This window comes from Canis lupus, chromosome 1 (genome assembly GCF_048164855.1).
Source record: "Canis lupus baileyi chromosome 1, mCanLup2.hap1, whole genome shotgun sequence".
In the NCBI taxonomy this organism is placed as follows: Eukaryota; Metazoa; Chordata; class Mammalia; order Carnivora; family Canidae; genus Canis; species Canis lupus.
Genome location: NC_132838.1, coordinates 67,748,257 through 67,769,496, shown reverse-complemented (window position 1 = coordinate 67,769,496; position 21,240 = coordinate 67,748,257). Strand labels below are relative to the sequence as shown.

Genomic DNA, 21,240 nt, shown 5'->3' with positions numbered 1-21,240 from the left:
GAGTCACTGGTCCGTGCTGGAAGATGCAGGGAAGCAGGCTCTGAGTGTTGCGTTGCCGGATCAGGGGTAAGTCCTGCGGTTCCATAAAGGAACTGAACGGGGTGGGCTATACCCGAGGGCTGCACCCCTGGCGAAGGCCCCGCGGAAGCCAGCACCTGCAGGGAAGGCAGAGGGAGCCCCCCCGGGGGGGGGCAGCTGTCCGGCGTAGGCTGTGGCCTTGGGTCCAGGGTAGGGCCTGACCTGCTAACCATCCCATCCGTCTTCGCCAGCGTGGCCAGCACGGGTCATCGGCCGGCCGGAGAACACAACAGTGGGGTCACTGCAAGGGGGGAGTCGTGTGGGTAGATCGGTGACACCGTTGGTCTCAGTGAACCGAAATGAGGCTGTGGGATGAGTGGCTGGCAGCCCCGTGCAGTCGTCCTCCAGCCCCGGCAGCCGGGCCAGGCCGCGCAGGTGCGGCCCGTGCCCCTCGGTGGCGGGCATCGGGGGGGAGAGGGAGGTGGCCCTCCTGACCTGTGTGCTGGTGGCCTTCTCAGCCACGGGCAACGTCGCTCCACGTGGAGCAATGGATCATTCAAGCGATGGATTGAGAGTCATAACTGGAGAGTAAAATTAGTAAACTGCGATGCAGATTGCTCTCGAAAAACAACCCGAGAGAGGCTGACCTGTTAGGGTACCAGCTGTTGTCAGCTGAGGGCCAGTGAAGATGGGTGGCCCGAAGCTTCTGGGCTTCTCGTGTTGTGTGTAGCCAGGGAATGTCACGGCCTTGTTCCTGTCCCGCACGCGGATATCATCGTGCGAGCGGTAGAAACCAGAAGCATGAGTTTTTTTTTAAAAAGATGAGTTAATTTGAAAGTATAAAAATTTTAGCGGCTGAAACATGTCCCTACACAATTTCAAATGCCACCCAGTCCTTGCTCACGGAGCTCCCTCTGACGCATCCATGCCTGCGGTATTTTTCCAGGCCTAATTATACTGTCACATGAAGTGCCTTGATGCTCGCGGCATATTTCATTTCCACGAGACACTCTACTATCCCTGACACGACCCGTTTGAGAAAGAAAAAAAAAATCTGGTCACTTTGCATTTATGATAATGAAGGAAAATTCTTGGAAATTGATCAAGGCCTAAAATGATGCAGTTTATGGTGGGTAATTTATTGGAAACTAATATGAGAGGAATAGCTTCAAACCTAATTGGCTAAACACATAATATGTGATTAGCTTACATTGGGTACCATGAAAAGAAAAGAAAAAAAGAAAGAAGAGAAGAGAAGAGAAGAGAAAGAAGAGAAGAGAAAAGGAATGAGAGATTTTGAAAATTGTCCTTCTGTCTGGACTTCGTGAAAGTCCTGACATTTTCTAGCTCATTGGCCTTAAGAGCAGCTGACACGTATCCAAAATAGTACAATAATAACAAAAGGCGGCATGTAATTACTTGGCCAGTGAATAAAGTTGAAGATGTGATGTCAGAATGGCTCAAATGACACCGTGTGAATCTACCTTGAGATTTGTGGGGGGCTTGATGAGCTTCTTACAATCTTAGACGGTTGGGAATATTCAAGAGAGATTTAATTTGTTCTGTATAGGTTCTAAAGTACAATACTAACTAGTGGTTGGAAGCTATATGGTGAGAGATAGAAGCTGATTATTAAGGGAGAACGTTGTAATTGTAGGGCTGTTCAGACCTAGTATGAGCTATTCCAGGAGGTGGTAAAACTACAATTAGTGGAAGTATCCAAGCATAATCTGGATAAGCACTCACTGGAGCTCTGGGGGATGTTTAGCATGAGGCTGAATGCTTTTTAAGATCCTTTTGGCCCCAAGAAGTGCCCCTGTAACTGAGTAAGAAAAAACCATATAGAATCTAAGCACTATACTGTTTCCGAGTCGAGAGAGCGCTGCATAGACTGGGATGTTTGGTGAAATCCTTAAGGAAGATTTGATTGGGTCTTCAAAGGCCGTAGAGGACTTGAATAGCAAAGACCGGGTGAGCGTGGTTATCACTGGAGGTCAGTGCCCGTGTGGGGGGTAAGGGCGGAACATCAGGAGGAGGATCCTGCTGAAGTGGAAGGTTTGCAATACGAAGTCGGGGTAAACGGGGTTTGGGGCAGGGTTGAGAGTAGGCCATGATGAAGACGCAAGATGGATAGGACCTACTGGTAGCTGTGGAGATACCCAGTGGGGAGGGCCTGGGACTGGACAGTGCTGGAGGAATTGAAAAATACATGAGTCGGGGATCCCTGGGTGGCTCAGAGATTTAGTGCCTGCCTTTGGCCCAGGGCATGACCCCCGGGTCCTGGGATTGAGTCCTGCATCGAGCTCCCTGCATGGAGCCCGTTTCTCCCTCTGCCTGGGTCGCTGCCTCTCTCTCTCTCTCTCTCTCTGTGTGTGTCTCTCATGAATAAATAAATAAAATCTTTAAAAAAAAATACATGAGTAGTGAAGGACAGGGGCAGAGGAAAGAAGAAAGTAGCTTTTGGTGGCACCAGTTGACGGAATTGGGGAGGATGTGAGTGAAATGATCAAGACCGCTTTCTAAATTTGCTCAAAAGGTTATTTTTTTATTTTTTATTTTTTTATTTTTTTATTTTTTTAAAGGTCATTTTTTTAGAGCCAGTCCATGAGTTTGTTTTCTCATTGTCTGTCTTGGGACTGACTGGTCTGTGAGACCCACCTGTTTCCATTTTTCTTTCTTACTTTCATAATTTCATATAAGTCATCCTACATAGAAATCAATGGTAGGAGATATTGGCTCTTTTGAGCTCTTTTGAGCTTTAGCAAAAGTTTGCCAGGACAGTTCGACGTTTATGGCCAAATTCAACCTCTGGGTGGTCCTGGTATCTGTGCGAAGACCATTGGTGCCTCAGCCTCGGGTCTCCCTCCAGCCTGCGCTCAGGGAGTTCTGTCCAAGAGGGGTGGTAAGCACGCTGCGCTTCCCTGATCTCTTGTGAGCTGATGCACACTAGCCTGCTGTTGAATTCTAACTGTCTCCGTTTATTCTTAGTTTAAGCAGTGGTGATCTCTTTTTCCCTGTCTGTATGCTGATGTACAGTTACTTCTGTTCTCCTCGAGAGCCCATGGGCCGTTCGGTGGCTAAGCTACTCGTCGGTCCTCGTCAGGCTGCTGCTTTTCCTCAGGACGTTGGTTTATTTGAGTTCAGGGCATCATATCCTCCCTTCGTGGCTTCATTCCAAGAACCATGGCTTGGGGTCTCGAAGCAAAATCATTAACCGCGTATCATGGATTGTGATGTTTGCCTGTTACCTGTGGCATTTGGGGCGGGTATGTGTATAAATGGTGAGCATCAGAACATTTAATCATAGTTAATTTTTAGGATTGTTAAATACCCCCAGGGTCGTTTTGGATGGCTTTCTGTGGCTCTCCACCACAAGGCGTTCGATGCCTTGAAGATAGTGTGAATTCTTTTCCTTCTTCAATAATTTATAAACTCTTGAGTTTGTTGTCTGCAGATTACATAATTGATTATAAATGAATAATGTGTGGGAAATACTTTAGCTTTGTCATCCATCCCTGGAGTGGGACTGTAAAAGCCCGGCAGTGATAGAAGCTCAAGGATTTCTTCCTATTGACATCTATAAATAACAATCTACCGCTTTTTTCTGTGCAAGAATAACTCACTCTTCTGCTGTGCCCCCAGCTGCCCTCCGGTGCCCTCTGAGCGTGTCACATGGAGCACTTCGCAGCTTCCCACTGGCTTCCTGCCACCCGTGCTGACAGCGCGGGGCTCCGCTAGCAGGCGGGGTTTCTTCTTTAGGAAAAGCAATCTGCCAGAAAGATCTAATATTCATAAAGCCCATTTTATCATAAAACAAAACACAGAAAACCACCCCCAAATAAGAACTGAAGCTGAATGAATTTTTATAATGGAGTTTACCCCACCCAGGACAGGCAGGGCCTTCGCCCGCCACCCCTGGGGCCCCCGAGGGATCGTCCCCGCACATCTGGGCCAGCTTGCTTCCTCTACAAGTAATGGTCTTCTTAACTTTTAGCCCTTGTATGTTTTGGTCATAGTTTTTTTTTTTTTTTTCTCCACTTATATGAGCGTTCCTAGATGCTCTAAATTAGTCTTGCCTAATGCTTAAAAGTGTCTTAAAGTCTCTTTTCAACTGTGGGTTTGTCCTCTGCCCCTTTCTTTTCTTCACAGCTTGTCTATTGAGGAGGAACCCGGACCCCTGACTTGTTGTTTTGCTCTCGTCTGCATTTTAGGGTTGGTGTACCAGGGTCCTCTTCACCTAAACACGCTCTTCCGATTTTGTTTGTAAACTGGCAGCCACACCCAGAGTCCAGTTTGATCCTTTGGCAGTATTGGAGGGGGTGCCTGGTATGGTTACAGGAGGCACACCATGTCTCTCTCTTTCTTACCTTTTTTTTTTTTTTTTTTTTTTTTAAGGAAGAAAGATGTGAAAGATATGTAAGAAAACACATCCTTAAAAAAAAAAAAAAATCTGTCTTCCAGAAGCATTTCTGGTAACAAAGCCATCTGTATCAGTCAGTGTTCAGACATTAAACGCGTATGCCTATGTGTGTCTACACACACACATGTTTTTCTTTTTTTTTAATCCGAAAAGGATTCATAGCCATCGATGCTTCGTGCCTCTATCAATTGCTGCAGGCTGCAAGTTGTAATATGCTAATTCTGTTATTTATTTGTATTAGTTTAGTTAAGGAAGAGATACTTTTCATCTACCTGTCACTACCCAGTGACGTACTTCATTAAGGAAAGGGAGGATAAATGGTCTCATCTTTGCTTTAGTTATTGGCTTTCAATATAATGAGTTGATTGATTATCATTCTCTGAAGGTGATGGATTCTTCTTTTATTATTATTATTATTATTATTTTATGAACTCATGGACTTAAACCTATTTAATTGACTTCAATATTTTGTAATTTTTACTATTATTACTACTATTAAAACTCAGACGGCCCCATCTTTAGGCAGTGAGAACCTCTTCAAGCTGGCTCCAGAGTTCTCCTGGTGTGACGTCAGTCGTTTTTGGTAATTTCCTGCTGTCTGATGTTGTGAGATGCTGCATTGTCATTTTGTACGCTTTCCTCACCAGACCCAGTGCCCTGGTCTGGTTTTAGTAAAGACATTTTATTCCGTGATGTGGATTCTCATTTTGTTAGACCTTTTCTGTGAACAGAACTAAGGTAGAATGTGTCTTTAAAGATAAAATAGGAATGAGTTCTTACTGATATTTCAAGTTCAAGCCTAAAGATTTTCACTTAATGTTTTCTCTATTATGATTTGTCAGCTTTGGCTTCTTTTTCCCTGCTACTATTCTCGGTTCTCAGTGACACAGGGGAAGGGAGAATTAGAATACTCTGTAATTCCTCGTTTTTAGACTCTGATGTCATTTTGGATCCTCGTACCATCTAACTCCTAGCGTAGAACCATTGCCACTATACTGTCTCTTGTACAGCCCCTGTTTATTTAGTTCCACAGGCAACTGTGTTTTTAATGATCACCATCAGCCTGTACCTCATGTCTTCCCAGTAACATTAGTTGGTTGAAGGTCATTTTCTAGTAGGATTAGCCTACTTTCTAGTAGGTTCAGGATTAGCCCATGGAACTAATATTCCCTGAGTTCTGGGACGTTGATAACAGTTTATATGTGCCTTTGATTAGTTTTTTGTGTGCCCTCGATTCTTTTCATTTTTAAGATTTTATTTAATTATTTGAGAAAGAGAGAGAGTGCATGTGTGCGACCGTGAGCAGGGGGAGGGGTGGAGGGAGAGGGCCAGAACCCCAAGCCGACTCCGTGCTGAGTGTGAGCTGGATACGGGGCTCGATCTCACGACCCTGAGATCATGACCTGAGTTGAAATCAAGAGTTAGATGGTTAACCGACTGAGCCACCCAGGGGTCCCTGTGCCCTTGATTCTTAAGTCAGTTTTGCAGGATATAAAATCCTTTGTTCACATTTTCTTTCCTTGAGTAACTTTAGTATGTTACTTCATTTCATTCTGGCATAAAGCCTTGCTATCAAAGCCTGATAATATTTGTTTCCTTTAATTCATTTATCTGCTTTTTCTAGATATTCAAAGGATTTTTTCCTGTTTTTTTTTTTTTTAAAGATTCTAATTTTACCAGAATATGTATCACTGTATCATTCTAGGCTACTGTTCTCAGGTATGGGGTATGTTCTTCCAATATGTATTTACAAAACCTTCTTTTTCAATTTTTAGAAAATGCTCTTAATTATGACTTTCGTACTTTGTATTGTTTTGTTTCCTTACTTCTGTATGGACTTGTGTTATCTCTGTATCTGAGCTTCTTTGCATTCCATCATTAATAGTCGCTTTCTCTGAAATCCTTTTTATTCTCATTTTAAATAAAGCCCCTTTTTCCCCCACATTCTATTTTGCTTAAGACATCACCTGTTGATTTTATTTCCTCTGATCAATCAGATTTCTAATATTACTTTTTTTCTTTCATTTCTAATTTTTTGAGTTCTGTCATCTTATTTATGAGTTTAATAATATTAGTTTATATTATTCTTTCATGTCATGAGTCATTTTCTTAATGTGTTGTAGCATGGCTTGAAATATTAGGTTTCAGTTTTGATGTTTTGTGGGCATATTTTCCTGACTTTCAGGGACTCTGGGATTTGTACTCTGCTCCTTTTCTATTTTAGACTTACAATAATTTTATGTTGGATTTGACCTTGATACTTTTAAGTTGTTCATTTTTATGTGAGTTGTGTTGTCTTGAAACTTAAAAATGAGATGTGGAGTTAAGGAAAACTTCCCCGATTTCAAGAATCACCTCTTTTGTTTCTGTGAGTTATGTCTTGCTTTTCTGGGATTTCTTGATTTTGTTCTCATCTCTACTTTGTCTGGACCTTTTCCCCCCCTTACCTTCCCTTGTTGTTTCTTCTGTTTTTTATGTGGCAGATTCAGGAAGAGTGAAAAGTCATCCCACTGCCACCAAGTTGCTGGAATCCCTCAAATGTAATAGTTTAATTGTTTTGGTCTCTTTGCTCTACTCGACTTCCCTCTTAATATGAATGGTATAGTTTTATAATTGTAAACTCACAAGCTTTATATTCTCCATTTTCTCTGGTGTAGTTTGAGGCAACCAGCTAATTCCATTCTTTATATTCTTTAGTTTGTCTAAAATATTTTAAGGTCACAAATACCTGGTCACCCAGAACTTTACCTTCTATACATATTTGATTAGGGATATCTCACAGTAATATTTTGCATCTCTTTATTACATCATGCCCTGGATTATTATTGCCTCTAAATCTAATCAGGTCTAGAGAGCCAGTTCTAGGAAATCCAGAACCAAACCAGATCAGAAAACACATCCTTAAAAAAAAAAATCTGTCTTCCAGAAGCATTTCTGGTAACAAAGCCATCTGTATCAGTCAGTGTTCAGACATTAAACGCGTATGCCTATGTGTGTCTACACACACACATATGTTTTTCTTTTTTTTTTTTCTTAATCCGAAAAGGATTCATTACAAGGAATTGGTTCATGTGACTGTGGGGCTGGTGAGGCAAGTCTGAAGTTAGCAGGTCAAACCCTTGGGAGGGATATTCAGGCACAAACTCAAGTTGCTGCTTACTGGTGGAATTTCTTCAACTTTAGGGAAGCCTCAGCTCTGCTTTTAAAACATTTCAACAAATTGAATCAAGTCCACCCAGATTATCTAGGATAATCTCCTTGACTTAGTGTCAGTTCGGTTATAGACTTCAATTCTATCTCCAAAATCCCTTTGCCGGGACACCTAGTTTGAATAACTTGGGACTGTGTGTAGCCTAGACAAGTTGAATGATCAAAAGACCATCACAGTTATTAAATGTGTTATGTACCTATATATTGTTTTGATTATTTTCTTTATCATATTGCTATTATTAGGATTTGCAAAGAGAACTTTTGTACAATTATCTCATTAATATTTTCACCATGTGTGTTGCATAGCAGGTACAAATAAATACCCGCTCCCCCCCCCCCAATTTTAGATTAAAAGTGGAGATGTGAGATATAATGAGAATTGTGAAGATAATAAATGATTGTTTCAGGACTGGAACCTAGGGGTCATCTTCCATCAGGCATGGTTCAGTCCATTTACTCATGCTCCCTGTATGTTGCTCCTCATACCACAAGGCTGCAAAGACACCTGTGCTTCGTAGATTAAAATGTTTTTTTCTTATTTAGTAGCTGAATTTACATTTTGTTACACTTGGTTAATGATTGAGTCTAGTAGTTTGTTATTCCCAGTACATTTTTACCCTGCATTTTAAAGTTAGAATTATATTTGCCACCTTTTTTTCCTGTGTCAAGTACCATTCACCTTCTTCAGTCCTTTCATTGCCAAATGGCAAATATGTTGGCCAACTTAGTATTGTCATTTTAGTGTAATTTTCCTAGAACACTATGTTTCTATTAAATGCTTAATCTGTTGAAATAAATATAATAATTTCTAATGGACATAAATAAGTTTATCTCAAAGCAGTAATGTTTCTAATTTTAGAAATGTCTAAATTTCTAAGCCTTTAATTTTGTCATTAAAATCTTTTGTGTTTCTAAAATTCTTGGTTTAACTGTTTAATAATAATAATAATAACAACAATAATAATTCATGAGAAAGAAAAAAGCATTCATATAGTAGACAAGTCCTGGTAAGGAACCCTCAGTTCCTTGGGATTAATTTGACTGGATTGTTGTATGACTCACTTCAACCTTAGTTAATTATATCGTGCAAATTTACTTTGAGTTTAGTTCTGGACAAAAGGGCAAGTACTGACAAATCATATGCCATCCTCTTAGTCCTCTTAATGTATTCAACAGGAACCTAAATACCAAATGTAGGGAAACAGTTTCCCTCTTAACAGTTTCTCTGGCTCTAAGAGGATGGAGGGATCATATATCATCATGTGCCCACTAAAGGCAGTGAAAAATAAATAAAATGATAAATTTAATTTAATTTTTTCTTCAAGTCAACAGAGTGAAATAATCCCTGCAAGTATTCGAAGAGCTACATTATTTAATTTTAAATTAAATTGGATTAATTCTGTTTCTCAAGCTTTGAAAAGAAAAGCTGAGAGAAACTGTGTCATATTTTTAACTTTAGGAGTTCAAGCCGAAAGTGGTATAAAACCAAGTGTATTGTGTCCCTTAACAGGAAGTCCAGAAAGAGCAAAGGGGGTCTAGCAGTGGTTGATACCATTTCAGACACTTGATCAAGAACTTGATTCTGTCTTTCTCCTCAATGTGCCATCCTCAGTGTGTCACCTTTTCTCTCACATTGACCAGTCCGCTCTTGTAGTTTTAGTCATAACATGGAGAAAAAGGAAAGAGGACCCACTGTGTCTTCTCTTGAGACGTGATAACCTTTCTAGAAGTGAATTGGCCTGTTTCTGTCGAATCTCATTGGCCAGAATCAGGGTACATACCCATTTTTAACACTTTCACTATTATTAGGAATAGAATCTCCATGATTGCTTTCTACCAGTGTGTCTCAAGCTGTAATGTCTTGACCCATTAACCTAGGGATCTTGTGAAAATGTGGATTTTGATTCAGTAGGTTGAGAGTGATCTCTAGACTTAGTATTTGTAACAGTTTGACAGGTAATTCTGATGCTGCTGGTCTGTAGAGCATACTTTGAGTATAAGAGGTTTGACTAATATAGGTTTGGCTATTATAGATGTTGAGAATTAACCAATATTATCACTACACTACTTTAAGCCAGGAACTGAACTTGTCAGATAAACACTGCCTATGGCCTGCATGAGGAAGCTTACTTAAAGAGAGAGGTAATAATACTAGGGAATGTCATGACTTGCCCAGGCTTATTTGGTAAGTGACAAGTCTCAGCAACCTGTACTGGAGACCTAGCAAATAAGAAAGCATTATGAGGATATGGGAAGTCGGGGAGAGAAAAAGGCAACGTGTTAGGTCATAATCCTTGGATCATATAATTTTGTGGTTCATTTCTCAGAGTTGGGGATACTTAAAATGAAGAAATCATATAAAAAAACTTTAAAGCAAGCTAAAGAGCCTGGAACTGAATAACATAAAAGCAGAAAACTATATGCAAACACGGCTGCATAAGGGAGAAATTTGACATTCTTTTTTTCTTCCTTCATAGCACTGCCCATTCTGCTAAATTGATAGTTTGTAGTCAGGCAAAGGTCTATTATTTTGGATTATAAAAGAAAAGTTATCATTATTTTTGACTTCTCAAAAGTACATGTCATCATTTGCTACTTTTAACTGTAATGCATTACTGGAAGCTGAGTAAATAATGCAATGCCTAGTATAGTAGATTATATTTCTCATTGGTACAATGCATTAATCAAGGCTTTACAATAAACAATCAATTCATTGGACTAGGCCTATAATATAAGTGAATAAAAGCAGCTTTGGTTTAGGTTAAAGGAAATACTGCTGGATTTTGTGTCATTAAGCCTGGTTTTGAGTTTTAATCCTACTAACAGGCTACATATCACATTTCTAATCTTTCTGAATCCTGATTTTATGATTTTTAAATGGGAATAATTATCATATAGGTTTTTTTTGAGATAGCAGCAATAGAACCAAGATAATAGCCTATATACCATCTGGCACATGGAGGCACTTATTAAATGTTATTGAAGATAAGCCTAAGTATTATGAAGGTATAACGGTATGATGAGTGGTGGTTGTTATTTCAAAAAATGAATACCATGTATAGCTACTGTGCCCTTTAATTATATAAATAATGTATATCCTATATAAGCTCATATATTTTACAGTTATATTAACATATTAATAAACACAAATATAAACATAATGTAACATAATCGGCTTTGTGTACTCCTGAATCATCTTAAGCAGGCCCCTAAATGTCTCAAAGTTAAGTTATTGTTCAGAAATAGCTTGGCATAAATGATCTCCAGATGCTTTTGAGGTTCTATATTTATGTAGTTTCTCTTTATTATTATTTTAATTAATGGTTAGTATATTTTTGTTAAAATAATTTATAAAAGCCTAAGGAAGGCTTACGTGATCCCTGTCTCTGAAAACATCAGTGAATTTAATTCATTTTAACCAAGAACTTGAGCACTTATTAAAAAAGGATAATATATGTGATGGCATGGAAGAAAAAATATATATGTATATACATACAAATAAGACTAGAAAACCTATCTTTAGGGTGATTTCAGTATACAAAGAGGGGGAAAAAAGTATGTATCTATATCTATCTAGATCTAGGCCTAGACATATATAGAGAAAAATAATATATTAGAAGAAATTCAAGATAGAAAAGCCAGTCATTGAGGCTTTGATGTCTGGTTGCAAAGTAAAGGATCAAGTAAGGTCTCATTGAAAATGCAGAGGATTGAAGGAATGGGAGAACCACATGGTCCGTTGTCGTTCTAGAGGGAACTGTCGTAGCAGGGGAACTTGGTTGTTCTATGATAGTAAAAGAGGCTGTTGGGCATCACTGAGGCCAGCGTGAGTTTTGGGATCATGATAATATTCACAGGACTATGGTGGAGAGGACATTTTTGCCCGGTAGATAACTGTGATGAGAATGATACTTGGGCATGCTCAGAATTCCCGAAGATGAGATGTAGGTGAGTGGGATTGTGGTGGAGTGGTCCCCAAGGGATGGACTGGTTAATGGTGGCCTTCCCTGAAGGAGAGTAAGGCCATAGAAGAAAAGTTTGGAGGAAAATAGTATCATGAGATGAATGGCAATTAAGGTGGAAAGATGAAATAATGATGATTGAGATGGAAACACTGAGGGTACTTAGAATCTCTTCCCAGAAGAAGATGGGCTTTTGAAAGGCACGGCATTAAAAGACATGGGGGTGTGTGTGCATGCACAAGGTAATTCAGAAGGTAGGGTGGCCACCGGACTTGGCTGGTCTTGAAGAGCTGAGAAATATAAATGGCAGAGAGGAAGGTGGCCAAAGGTTGAGGGCACCACTGGAGGGATAAGTTAGAGGAAGAGGAAGTGAGAGTACTTGCAGGTATAGAGTGCCTTCTGGTTAGAAAGACCTTATCAAAGGATGTAGTAATTGAAAAAAGGGCAGCCAGAAAGGTGCATATGTAAAGGGCTTTGTTTGTGTGGTTTGAAAGAGAGGGAAAGAGAATCTAGACTTGTTTTTATGGATTTATATCTTAGGGCTTCTGAATATAAGCTGTGTTTTCTCTTCACTATTATCCAGGAGAATGATCAGAGATCTTAGTGCAGAAATCATGGGATAGGTGGGTAAGGAAAGAATTAACAATAAGCTGAATGAATAAACTACGGTAAAATTGTAGTTGGAACTTTGGGTCCTTAGGTAAATGTGTGTGTGTATGCATAGGCATACGCACATATATACCACATAGTATGCACAAATGCATCGTTTCAGATGTGGAGAGGTGGGTTTTAGGATTTAAAACTTTATTACGAAAGTAATAGAATGATCCTTTTATTATTTACTCTTCTAAAAAATGTATTTCAGCCATGAAAAAGTTATGGAAAACAGTAAGATGACCACTAATGTACCCACCACTCAAATTTAAAAGAAGTTGACATTTTGCATTTTTATTTCATGTATTAATTTTTGTTAAGGAATTTTATCTGGGGTTTAAACATGTATATGTGTATTTCACACCAGAGGAATAGTGGAGCTGGTTGGGATTGCTATTGCTGATTTTCAGTAATTTTAGGAGTCAAATGATATTACACAGGTAATTTGAAAGTGGCCACAGTGGGAGTATTTACACCACAGAAAATGAGCCATGATACAAATCAACAGTTTATTATTTTTGGTTAAGAGCTAGCTCTTCAGCATTTTGCCAGCACACTGCGGTTTTAGTTTGCATAAACTTCTACGTTGTATTTTATTGAATGGATAAATCTCAGGTGACTTATCCACTATTCAGGGATCCCTGGGTGGCGCAGCGGTTTGGCGCCTGCCTTTGGCCTAGGGTGTGATCCTGGAGACCCGGGATCAAATCCCACATCAGGCTCCTGGTACATGGAGCCTTCTTTTCCCTCTGCCTATGTCTCTGCCTCTCTCTCTCTCTCTCTGTGACTATCATAAAAAAAAAAATTAAAAAAAAAAGAAGACTTATCCACTATTCAGGAAAATTTGGATCTTTCCCATATTGAACTGTTCCCATATTGCAGTGGTTCTGAGTTCAACATTCTTGTGCGTATCTCCTTGATCACATGTGCAAAAGTGATTCAAATGTCAAAATGCAGAAGTGGGACCGCTGTGTGCTAAGGAATTTCCGTCTTCAAATTTACTAGATAGTAGCAAATTATCTTCTAAAATGAGTCTAATATTTTGAACATCCATTAATAATTTTAGGGGTTTTGTTTTCCACATCTAATAATAGGAATTCATGTTTTAAGTCGTATGAAAGGACACCAGGGATATTTAGCATTTCACCAACAAGAGATGAGGTTGAGGCTCGTGACCCGTTCTTTCTCATCATTACAACTTTTCTTTGCCCTTTGTGCTGTCTTTGACATATGGACATTTTAAAATTTAGGTTGAGGATCTCTTTTCTTGGTTATTAGACAAACACATTTTCTCTTTTTATAGCCTGTCCACTTTTTGATAGGGTTGTTTGTCTTTTTTCTTATTGAACTGTAGAAGATCTTTACATAACCTGGCTATTTATCTTTTGATGGATTATTTCCATGACAAATATCTTATCACAGTTCGTGGGGTTTTTTTCCCCCACTTTATTTATGATGTCTTTCAACGTACAGAAGTTATAAATTTTATTATAGTTGACTTTTTCAACCATCTCCTTTATAGCTTACACTTACTGTCTTGTGTGAGGTACCCTGATATCATAAATATGCTTTTCAGTATTTCATTTTGTAAGTTGACAGATATGCTATTAGCATTTAGGTTCTTTTGATTACTTTTCTTAAATGGTATAAATTGGCTGTCATTAGTGCCAAAGAGATAAAGTTTGCAGAGTACAGATTTTGGTTTGACTCTAAATTATTCATCAGTATTTTATTGTCATTCTGTGGCAGATCATATGCTACACATTTCGAATACTAAGTTGCATTGGGCATCCTCTTGGTCTTCCCATGGGGACAAACCTATTACATAGCACATGCAGTATAGAATAAGGGCTAAAAGAAGTCCCCCTGCGTATACTCAAGGAGGAGGGGGGCAGTGAATCATATGCCAAGGGGCCATTAACTGTTCTGTTAATTTATATATTCTGATCTAATAACAATTTCGTGGAAAATAGTAGTAAGCTATAATGCCAGTGCTATGCCCCTAACGGATACCAAAGTTTATTTCCATGCTTTTGGGGGGTTGAATGATAGTGGTAAAAATTTGTGGGGCTACCTAGACGTTTTCCTCCTAATTTAGGAACAAGAATAGTTTATCACAGAAATCGGTTGCTAAGATGCTTTAGATTTATGGAAATGTTAAGAACCTGTTTCTTAAAGATTGGTTTCTGCTTGCAGAGACGAAATGGAGAAGATATCCCAGTAGCCCAGACTAAGAACATCAATCACAGAAGATTTGCTGCTTCCTTTAGATTGCAGGAAGTGACAAAAACTGACCAGGATCTGTATCGCTGTGTAACTCAGTCAGAACGAGGTTCCGGGGTGTCCAATTTCGCTCAACTTATTGTAAGAGGTAAGGTTGGTTGCTTTGCTTTCACTTCATGAAATTGCTTGGCTTCGTTAGAACAAAAGCAGCCTTGTAGATATTTTGACTGATTTTTGAACCTGTTGCTCTTCATCTCAAGTCACTAAAAAAATTATATAAAAGTTCTGCTGATGTCTTCAGGTAAAGTAAGACCGTTGTATTATCTGTCGAACAAGGTTTTAACAAGTGTTTCCCATAGAATGGATCTATTTTAAAAAGCTCTAATAAGGTGAACCATGCAAAACACCTTTATTCCTTGGGACACCTGGGTGGCTCAGTGGTTGAGCGTCTGCCTTTGGCTCACGGCGTGACCCCGGGGTCCCAGGATCAAGTCCCACATCGGGCTCCCTGCAGGGAGCCTGCATCTCCCTCTGCCTGTGTCTCTGCCTCTCTCTCTCTGTGTCTCTCATGAATAAATAAATAAAAATATTTTTAAAAAACACCCTTATTCCATATTGCTGCCGTCTAGTTTTCATGTTAATTTAGGCTTGCTTTTCTTGTTTAAAATAGTTCCACAGGTACAGTGTTTTTCTTCAAAGCACTGTAGCCATGACAAGGTCAGAGTTTCTATCCCCATGTAGATCCGTAAATTTTAACAGAATCAAAACCCAGTGGTGGTGGATGTGAAGTTCACCAACTATGACCCCCTCGAGGATCTTAGAAAGTTAGACTTGCTAAGTGGTCCTCATTAATATTCTTTTTTTTTAAATATTTTATTTATTTGAGAGAGAGATAGAGATAGCGAGCGAGCGAGAGCACACAAGCAGAGGGGGCGGGGGAAGCAGACTCCTTGTGGAGCAGGGAGCCTGATGTGGGACTCGATCCCAGGACCTTGAGGTCATGACCTGAGCCAAAGGCAGACGCCTGACTGACTGAGCCGCCCAGGCACCCGCCTCATTGACATTTCTGCACACTAGAGTTGCCGGAGGAATTATGAGGGGTTATCACGTATCAGTATATATCTGCGATGAATATTGGGAAACAAGCCTGAGTGCACAATGTGTATTAACTTCATTCAGAAGTTACTGGGTTCCTGATATTATGGAATATACACACTGTTCCAGATTGTGGAGATAAAATTGTAAATAAAATGCAGAGCCCCCGACCATGTAGAGCTCAGCCCTGAGGGGTGTTAGGCACACCATGTGGAAGACTACTGAAAATGTAGCAGCAAATTATGGTATGTGTTACGAAGAAAAATAAACACTCAAAAAAGATGACGATTAAAATCTTAGTGACGGTGGTCCGGTGGCTGTGGAACGGAACCCTCAGACGTGAGGGATCGCTTATCTGTGTGAAAATCTAGAGGAATACAGCTCTGTTAAGTAGACTCAACAAGTCAGCAGCAAGCAATGGTGACACAGATGTAAATAAGTATAAACTACCAAGATCTCCTTAAGTTGTTTAGGAGATCCTGGGGCGCCTGAGGGGCTCAGTCACTCAAGTGTCTGCCTTCAGCTCAGGTCATGACCCCGGGGTCCTGACATCAAGCCCCACATCCGGCTCCCTGCTCAGTGGGGATCTGCTTCTCCGCCTGCCTGTCCCCGTGCTTGTGCTCATTTTCTCTCTCTCTATCTCTCTCTCTCAAATAGGTAGATAGATAGATAGACAGACAGACAGGTAGATAGATGATAGATAGGTAGATAGGTAGGTAGGTAGGTAGATAGATAGATAGATAGATAGATAGATAGATAGATAGATGATAGGTAGGTAGATAGGTAGGTAGATAGATGATAGATAGGTAGATAGATAGGTAGCTAGGTAGGTAGGTAGGTAGATAGATAGATAGATAGATAGATAGATAGATAGATAGATAGATGATAGGGAGGTAGATAGATAGGTAGGTAGGAGTTTAGGAGATCCTAACAAGAAGGTCTAACCTGAACTGAGATTTATCCGACACATCCAGGAAGGTCTTCACGAGTGAGTTTTCTTTGAGAGAGGATCTGAAGGTTGAGAAAGGTTGTCCAGGTGAGGGATGTGGATGTGGGGGCAGGAACGAGAGGTCCGGGTGCCAGCAGACGTGCCGCGCAGAGACCAAGGCACGTGTCAGGGCCCGGAGGTTGGAAGGAGAACATACGATCTATCCATCTTCAAGTTAATCTATTTTAAATGCTTGACATCCAGTGTCTTTTGCACACATTATTTCATTTTAAGATTTACTTGATTTTTAATACTTTAACCTTTAATGCTTTAGAGAGAGGAAAATTGAAATTCAGACTATTTGGTAATTGCCCAGAGCCACAAAAATCTCATAATTGACTGAGCCAGAACTTAACCCTGTGTTGCTTGAGTCCTGATGCTGGGCTCCTCCTTGTCCACCCCAGCTTTATCTCACGTTCTCGAGATTAAACAATGCTACCGGCCTTTGTCAGGCTTCTGTCTTGAGAGATCATTTTTTTTTTTTTTAGAAGTCAATCTTTGTAGATTGGGTCTGACTCTGTATTAAATAAGACTTCTCTTGTGTCTCTAGAGTCTGCTCCTCTCATCTGCTCAACTTCATGAAATCACAGTCGCAGATAATTGAGTAATAGGAAAACAGGATAGTATCTTGGTGATCAGCGATGAGGCAAGGGACACGGGAGACAATTGTTACGTGTGAGATGCTGGTCTACCTGTCTCTCTTGAGCCTGCTGTAGCCTCTTTCTCACCTGAGCCCACGGTGGAAGGCCTGAGGGTCCCGGGGTGGTGCTCCCAGTGGTTACTAGGCTATGGGGGCAGGATGTTGGGGGTGCTCTTGAGTTTTGGGGCTCGCCAATCCCGAAGGGTGCTCTTCTGTGCATTTGATGGCAGCCCTGCAGGGGCTGGTGGCCTTTAATGGTGCAGAGCGCACTTGACCACCTCGCGGTTACTCGTATGTGCGCGCATGTATGCAGACAGGTGTGTATACGTGTGCGTCTCTATACACCTGCACACCCCTTTCTGAGGCAGTGGTCTTGTAGTGTATTCAGCACTTTATAGGAAGCACAGTTGAACTTTTTATCCGGGTGCTCCCTTTTAAAGTTCCATTTCCTTTTCTTGGATAGTTGTCTTATGTGTGTGTGTTTTCAAAGAAGAGATTTATTTTGGTGTTACAAGATCTCTCTTGTTTATCTGAATCAAAAAGTAGATTTTATCACTTTATCAACGCGTGGTTTACTTTTCCTGGAGACAAATGCGTGAAGGCTGCTCTAGGAGCATTACTTGTGCAATGCATAGTTCAGGAAGATTGACAAGTGGGAATCTTTGGGTTTCATAGAAAAGTTTGACTTTTTTTCTTTTCCAAAGTTTGGCCGTTTAACCTACATTTTATTTCGGGTTTTCTGTGATACCTGTGGGTTTGAAATACAGTGGTGCTTTCAGTTTTGCTATCCGGAGTCCAGTAACCTTTTAGAAACATACTTTGATAATTTTGGGGGCTTTCTTTTCTTTTCAACATATTTTAGGTAGGTGGTTACATCTCTAATACTTAGAGGTGATATTTTGCTCGTTGTTTTATTTGAAAGCGAATATGAAGCAATGCATTTTCTTGTTTGTCTAGATAAACCACCAAAGAAATATTGTTAACCAAAAAAACCCGCCCTTTGAGATCAGCGATCCCGGTGCTAAAATAGTGCTGAGAATCAACCGTGGTGACAGGTCCTGTCTCTCATTGGCACTTTTAAAGCTGACATCCTGTTACTTTGATACAAAAGATGGTAATTTTAAAGGAAATTTTTGGGGCAGTGACATGAATAGTCTTTAATAAGAGCTGGCATAGTATTGCCTGTTGTCAAAAATGACCCAAGGGGAAGAGTTTATTAGTGCATTTTCTCCTAAACTGAAAGTGACAGGGCAGGCTTAAGGGCCTTTCGCTTCTGTTTGTTACAAATAAAAATTTCACTGCAAAATTCTTGTGTTGGAGAGTATTGATCTCTGCGTTCCCACAGCCAGAAGACAAAAAATAAAAAAAATAAAAAATAAAAAGTATGCCGGAACAGACTTTACTTTGTCATGACGTTAGCATCGCTTCCAGACCATTTTGAGTAATGATAATGTCTTCAGCCTGTGGAAGCCCATCTTCATTGACAAAAAGTTTTTACAGAGATGAGATGAAGAGCAGATGTTTCTGCTCCATGTTTCTACAAAACTGAAGGGTAGAAAATGTGAAATACAGGTTGAAATGGTGTTTACAAGCTCTCAATGGAAAGCGCTGACTTTGTGGCCTAAATTGTGTTACAGAGTCTCATCCTTTACCCCATTTGCCATCTTCTGCATTCCTTTCCGCGTCTCTAAATTAAAGGTCCCGTCCATCCTGACTGACTGACCCACACCAAACCTGTGAAGTCCTGTCTGCTGCCATTGATACTCCATTTCTATTCTTATTTGTTACTTAGGCTTTTCTATTTTTTTTTTTTTTTTTTTTTGGTGAAACTCCAATCACATTTTAAGTTATTTAATGTGAAAAAACACAGTTTTTTTTTTTTTTTTTTTTTGTTCTTTGTCTCTGTTGTTGGTTTATTTTTTGAATTTTAATACCAACCACCAGCCATCATCAAAATGCTGTGGGTGTAAAGAGTATTCAGTTTATATTTTTATCTATTCTTGATGAGTCCCGGCGACCTCTAGCCATAGAGTCGGTAGGGTGGATGTCCATCTACTTCCTCTGCGTAGTAGGTGGACCTCTAAAACGAATTTTGGTGTTTAAAATGACTAGGGGTTTGGATTGTTGTTGCTACTTCCCTTTGTAAAACAATGACTGACACCTAGCTTAAAAATAATGGTATTTACTGACTTTTGTACCTGGAAGGTACAGAGATAGGCTTTAGGGGGTTGGTTCATTTAGTTATGAAAGATCCAGGTTCTTTCCAGTTCTCTCCACAGTGCATAGTTTTGTCTTCTGTCCTAAACTAGGGTCTCCCCATGGTCATAGGACAGCAGTGAACTTACATACGCCTTTGGTCTCATCTACCTGGGGATAGAGAGGTTAGCACCTCCCACAAGTATCAGAAATAGGATGGTCGCAAGTGGAAAGACAACTGGAATATCCAGTAGAGAACATTTGTACGTGGGATTCCAGGGCACAGTGTTATTCAGAGAGAGTTATTCTCTTAAGATAGGAACTTAGAAGAATGGACAAGTGAATTTTGATTTGGACCAATACATTCTATTCTAGCCTTTTTTGTATATGATGTCAATCAGGTCTGAATCTTTCATTTTTAATGTTTTTATATTAGAAGCAAGGACATTTGGGAAGTGGAAAACATCACGTACTAATACTTCTGTTCTTTGGTGGTTAAAGGCCATGGAGCGTCTAGCTTGAGTCTGGCAGCATGCTGCTCAATACCACACACTAGTGATTTTTTTAAAAAGATTTTATTTATTCATGAGAGAGAGAGAGAGAGAGAGGCAGAGGGAGAAGCAGGCTCCATGCAGGGAGCCCGATGCGGGACTCGATCCCAGGACCCCAGGATCACGCCCTGGGCTGAAGGCAGGCGCTAACCATTGAGCAACCTGGGCTGCCTGAGGATCCCTTTTCTTAACGGTGGCTTGAAGATCCCTTTTCTTTGCTTCTGTTGTGAAAACTAGTCACCTGGACAGGAAACTTGGAGTTATCTAGGAGAATTCAGTTTAAATATCTCTATCTTATAAATTCTGACCTGTAATGAAAATCTAAGAACACGTGAACTGACAACACACTAATTTCCCCCGACTATCCCTGTATAGTTAGGAAAGCACATGCCGTCAGTGGGGGGAGGTGGGGGGGGGCGGGTAACCAAATGTCTCAAATTTGGAGGAGAGTCCAAATGTTGTATGTTTTAAAATTTTACTTTGCTACCCTTGAGTATGATAAAAGAAACATTTGGAGTCTCCTCTCATTCATTGTAGCTACTTGTAATGCAGGTGATTCAATGTACAAGGTGTCTGGTACATTTTTAAACTCTAAATGAGCAAAAGGATCCTCGATGTCCTCATTTCAGGTACTGTGTTATTACAGAGACTCTGTTCTGTCTCCTTTTGTACGCCATTATCTCAAATACTTTTTCCTATTAATACCCTCCTCTTGGGTTTTCTTAGGCAACTTCATGAAAATGGCAAAGTGCCGTGCTTGTTTTGCCCATGTGGTTATTTTCCTGTTATTTATTTTGTTTGTTTTAAAAATAAAAATGCAGTCGGAGTTCTTTCCCAAAGGATTTTTTAGTGTATTTTCATAGGTGATTCATGTGTCAAGCTCCACGTAATGTTTAGCAGTTGAGGTGCTGGTCACTGTTTGTTGTAGTGAATTTTTGTAGTTTGCTTTTGTTGGAGCTCACTTCTTAAGAATTTGAGAAGGATCAAAGAGGAAGCAGGATGATTTGCATGCCAAATAATTCTTTCTGTGAGCTCTGGGAATTTGATTTCAGAGCCCTGTTCCTAGGCCTGTACTTTGCTTCTGATTCTCTCAGTTCTGTTCTCTTGGAGTTTGTGATAAATGTAATTTGGACCCATTTCTTCCAGAGGAGTTATGTTAACTTCAAGAGCTAACAGTGTCTTTGTAATTTATATCCCCTCCCTGCTGACTATTTTTCTTTCTCTTACCCCAAACCAAAAAGGAAGCAATGAAGTCAATTTGCAACTTCATTGGAAAATCAGCT

At 40.1% G+C, this 21,240-nt stretch overlaps 1 protein-coding gene across 10 annotated transcripts in view; it reads left to right on the top strand.

Annotated features, from left to right (window-relative positions):
- Positions 1–21,240, top strand: part of PTPRK (protein tyrosine phosphatase receptor type K) — a 546,973-nt gene that overhangs the window by 282,045 nt on the left and 243,688 nt on the right. For all 10 annotated transcript variants that reach the window (XM_072833647.1, XM_072833628.1, XM_072833588.1 and 7 more), the window contains exon 6: positions 14,461–14,635. In XM_072833647.1, coding sequence (XP_072689748.1) covers positions 14,461–14,635 — 175 coding nt within the window. The remainder of the gene's footprint in view (positions 1–14,460; positions 14,636–21,240) is intronic.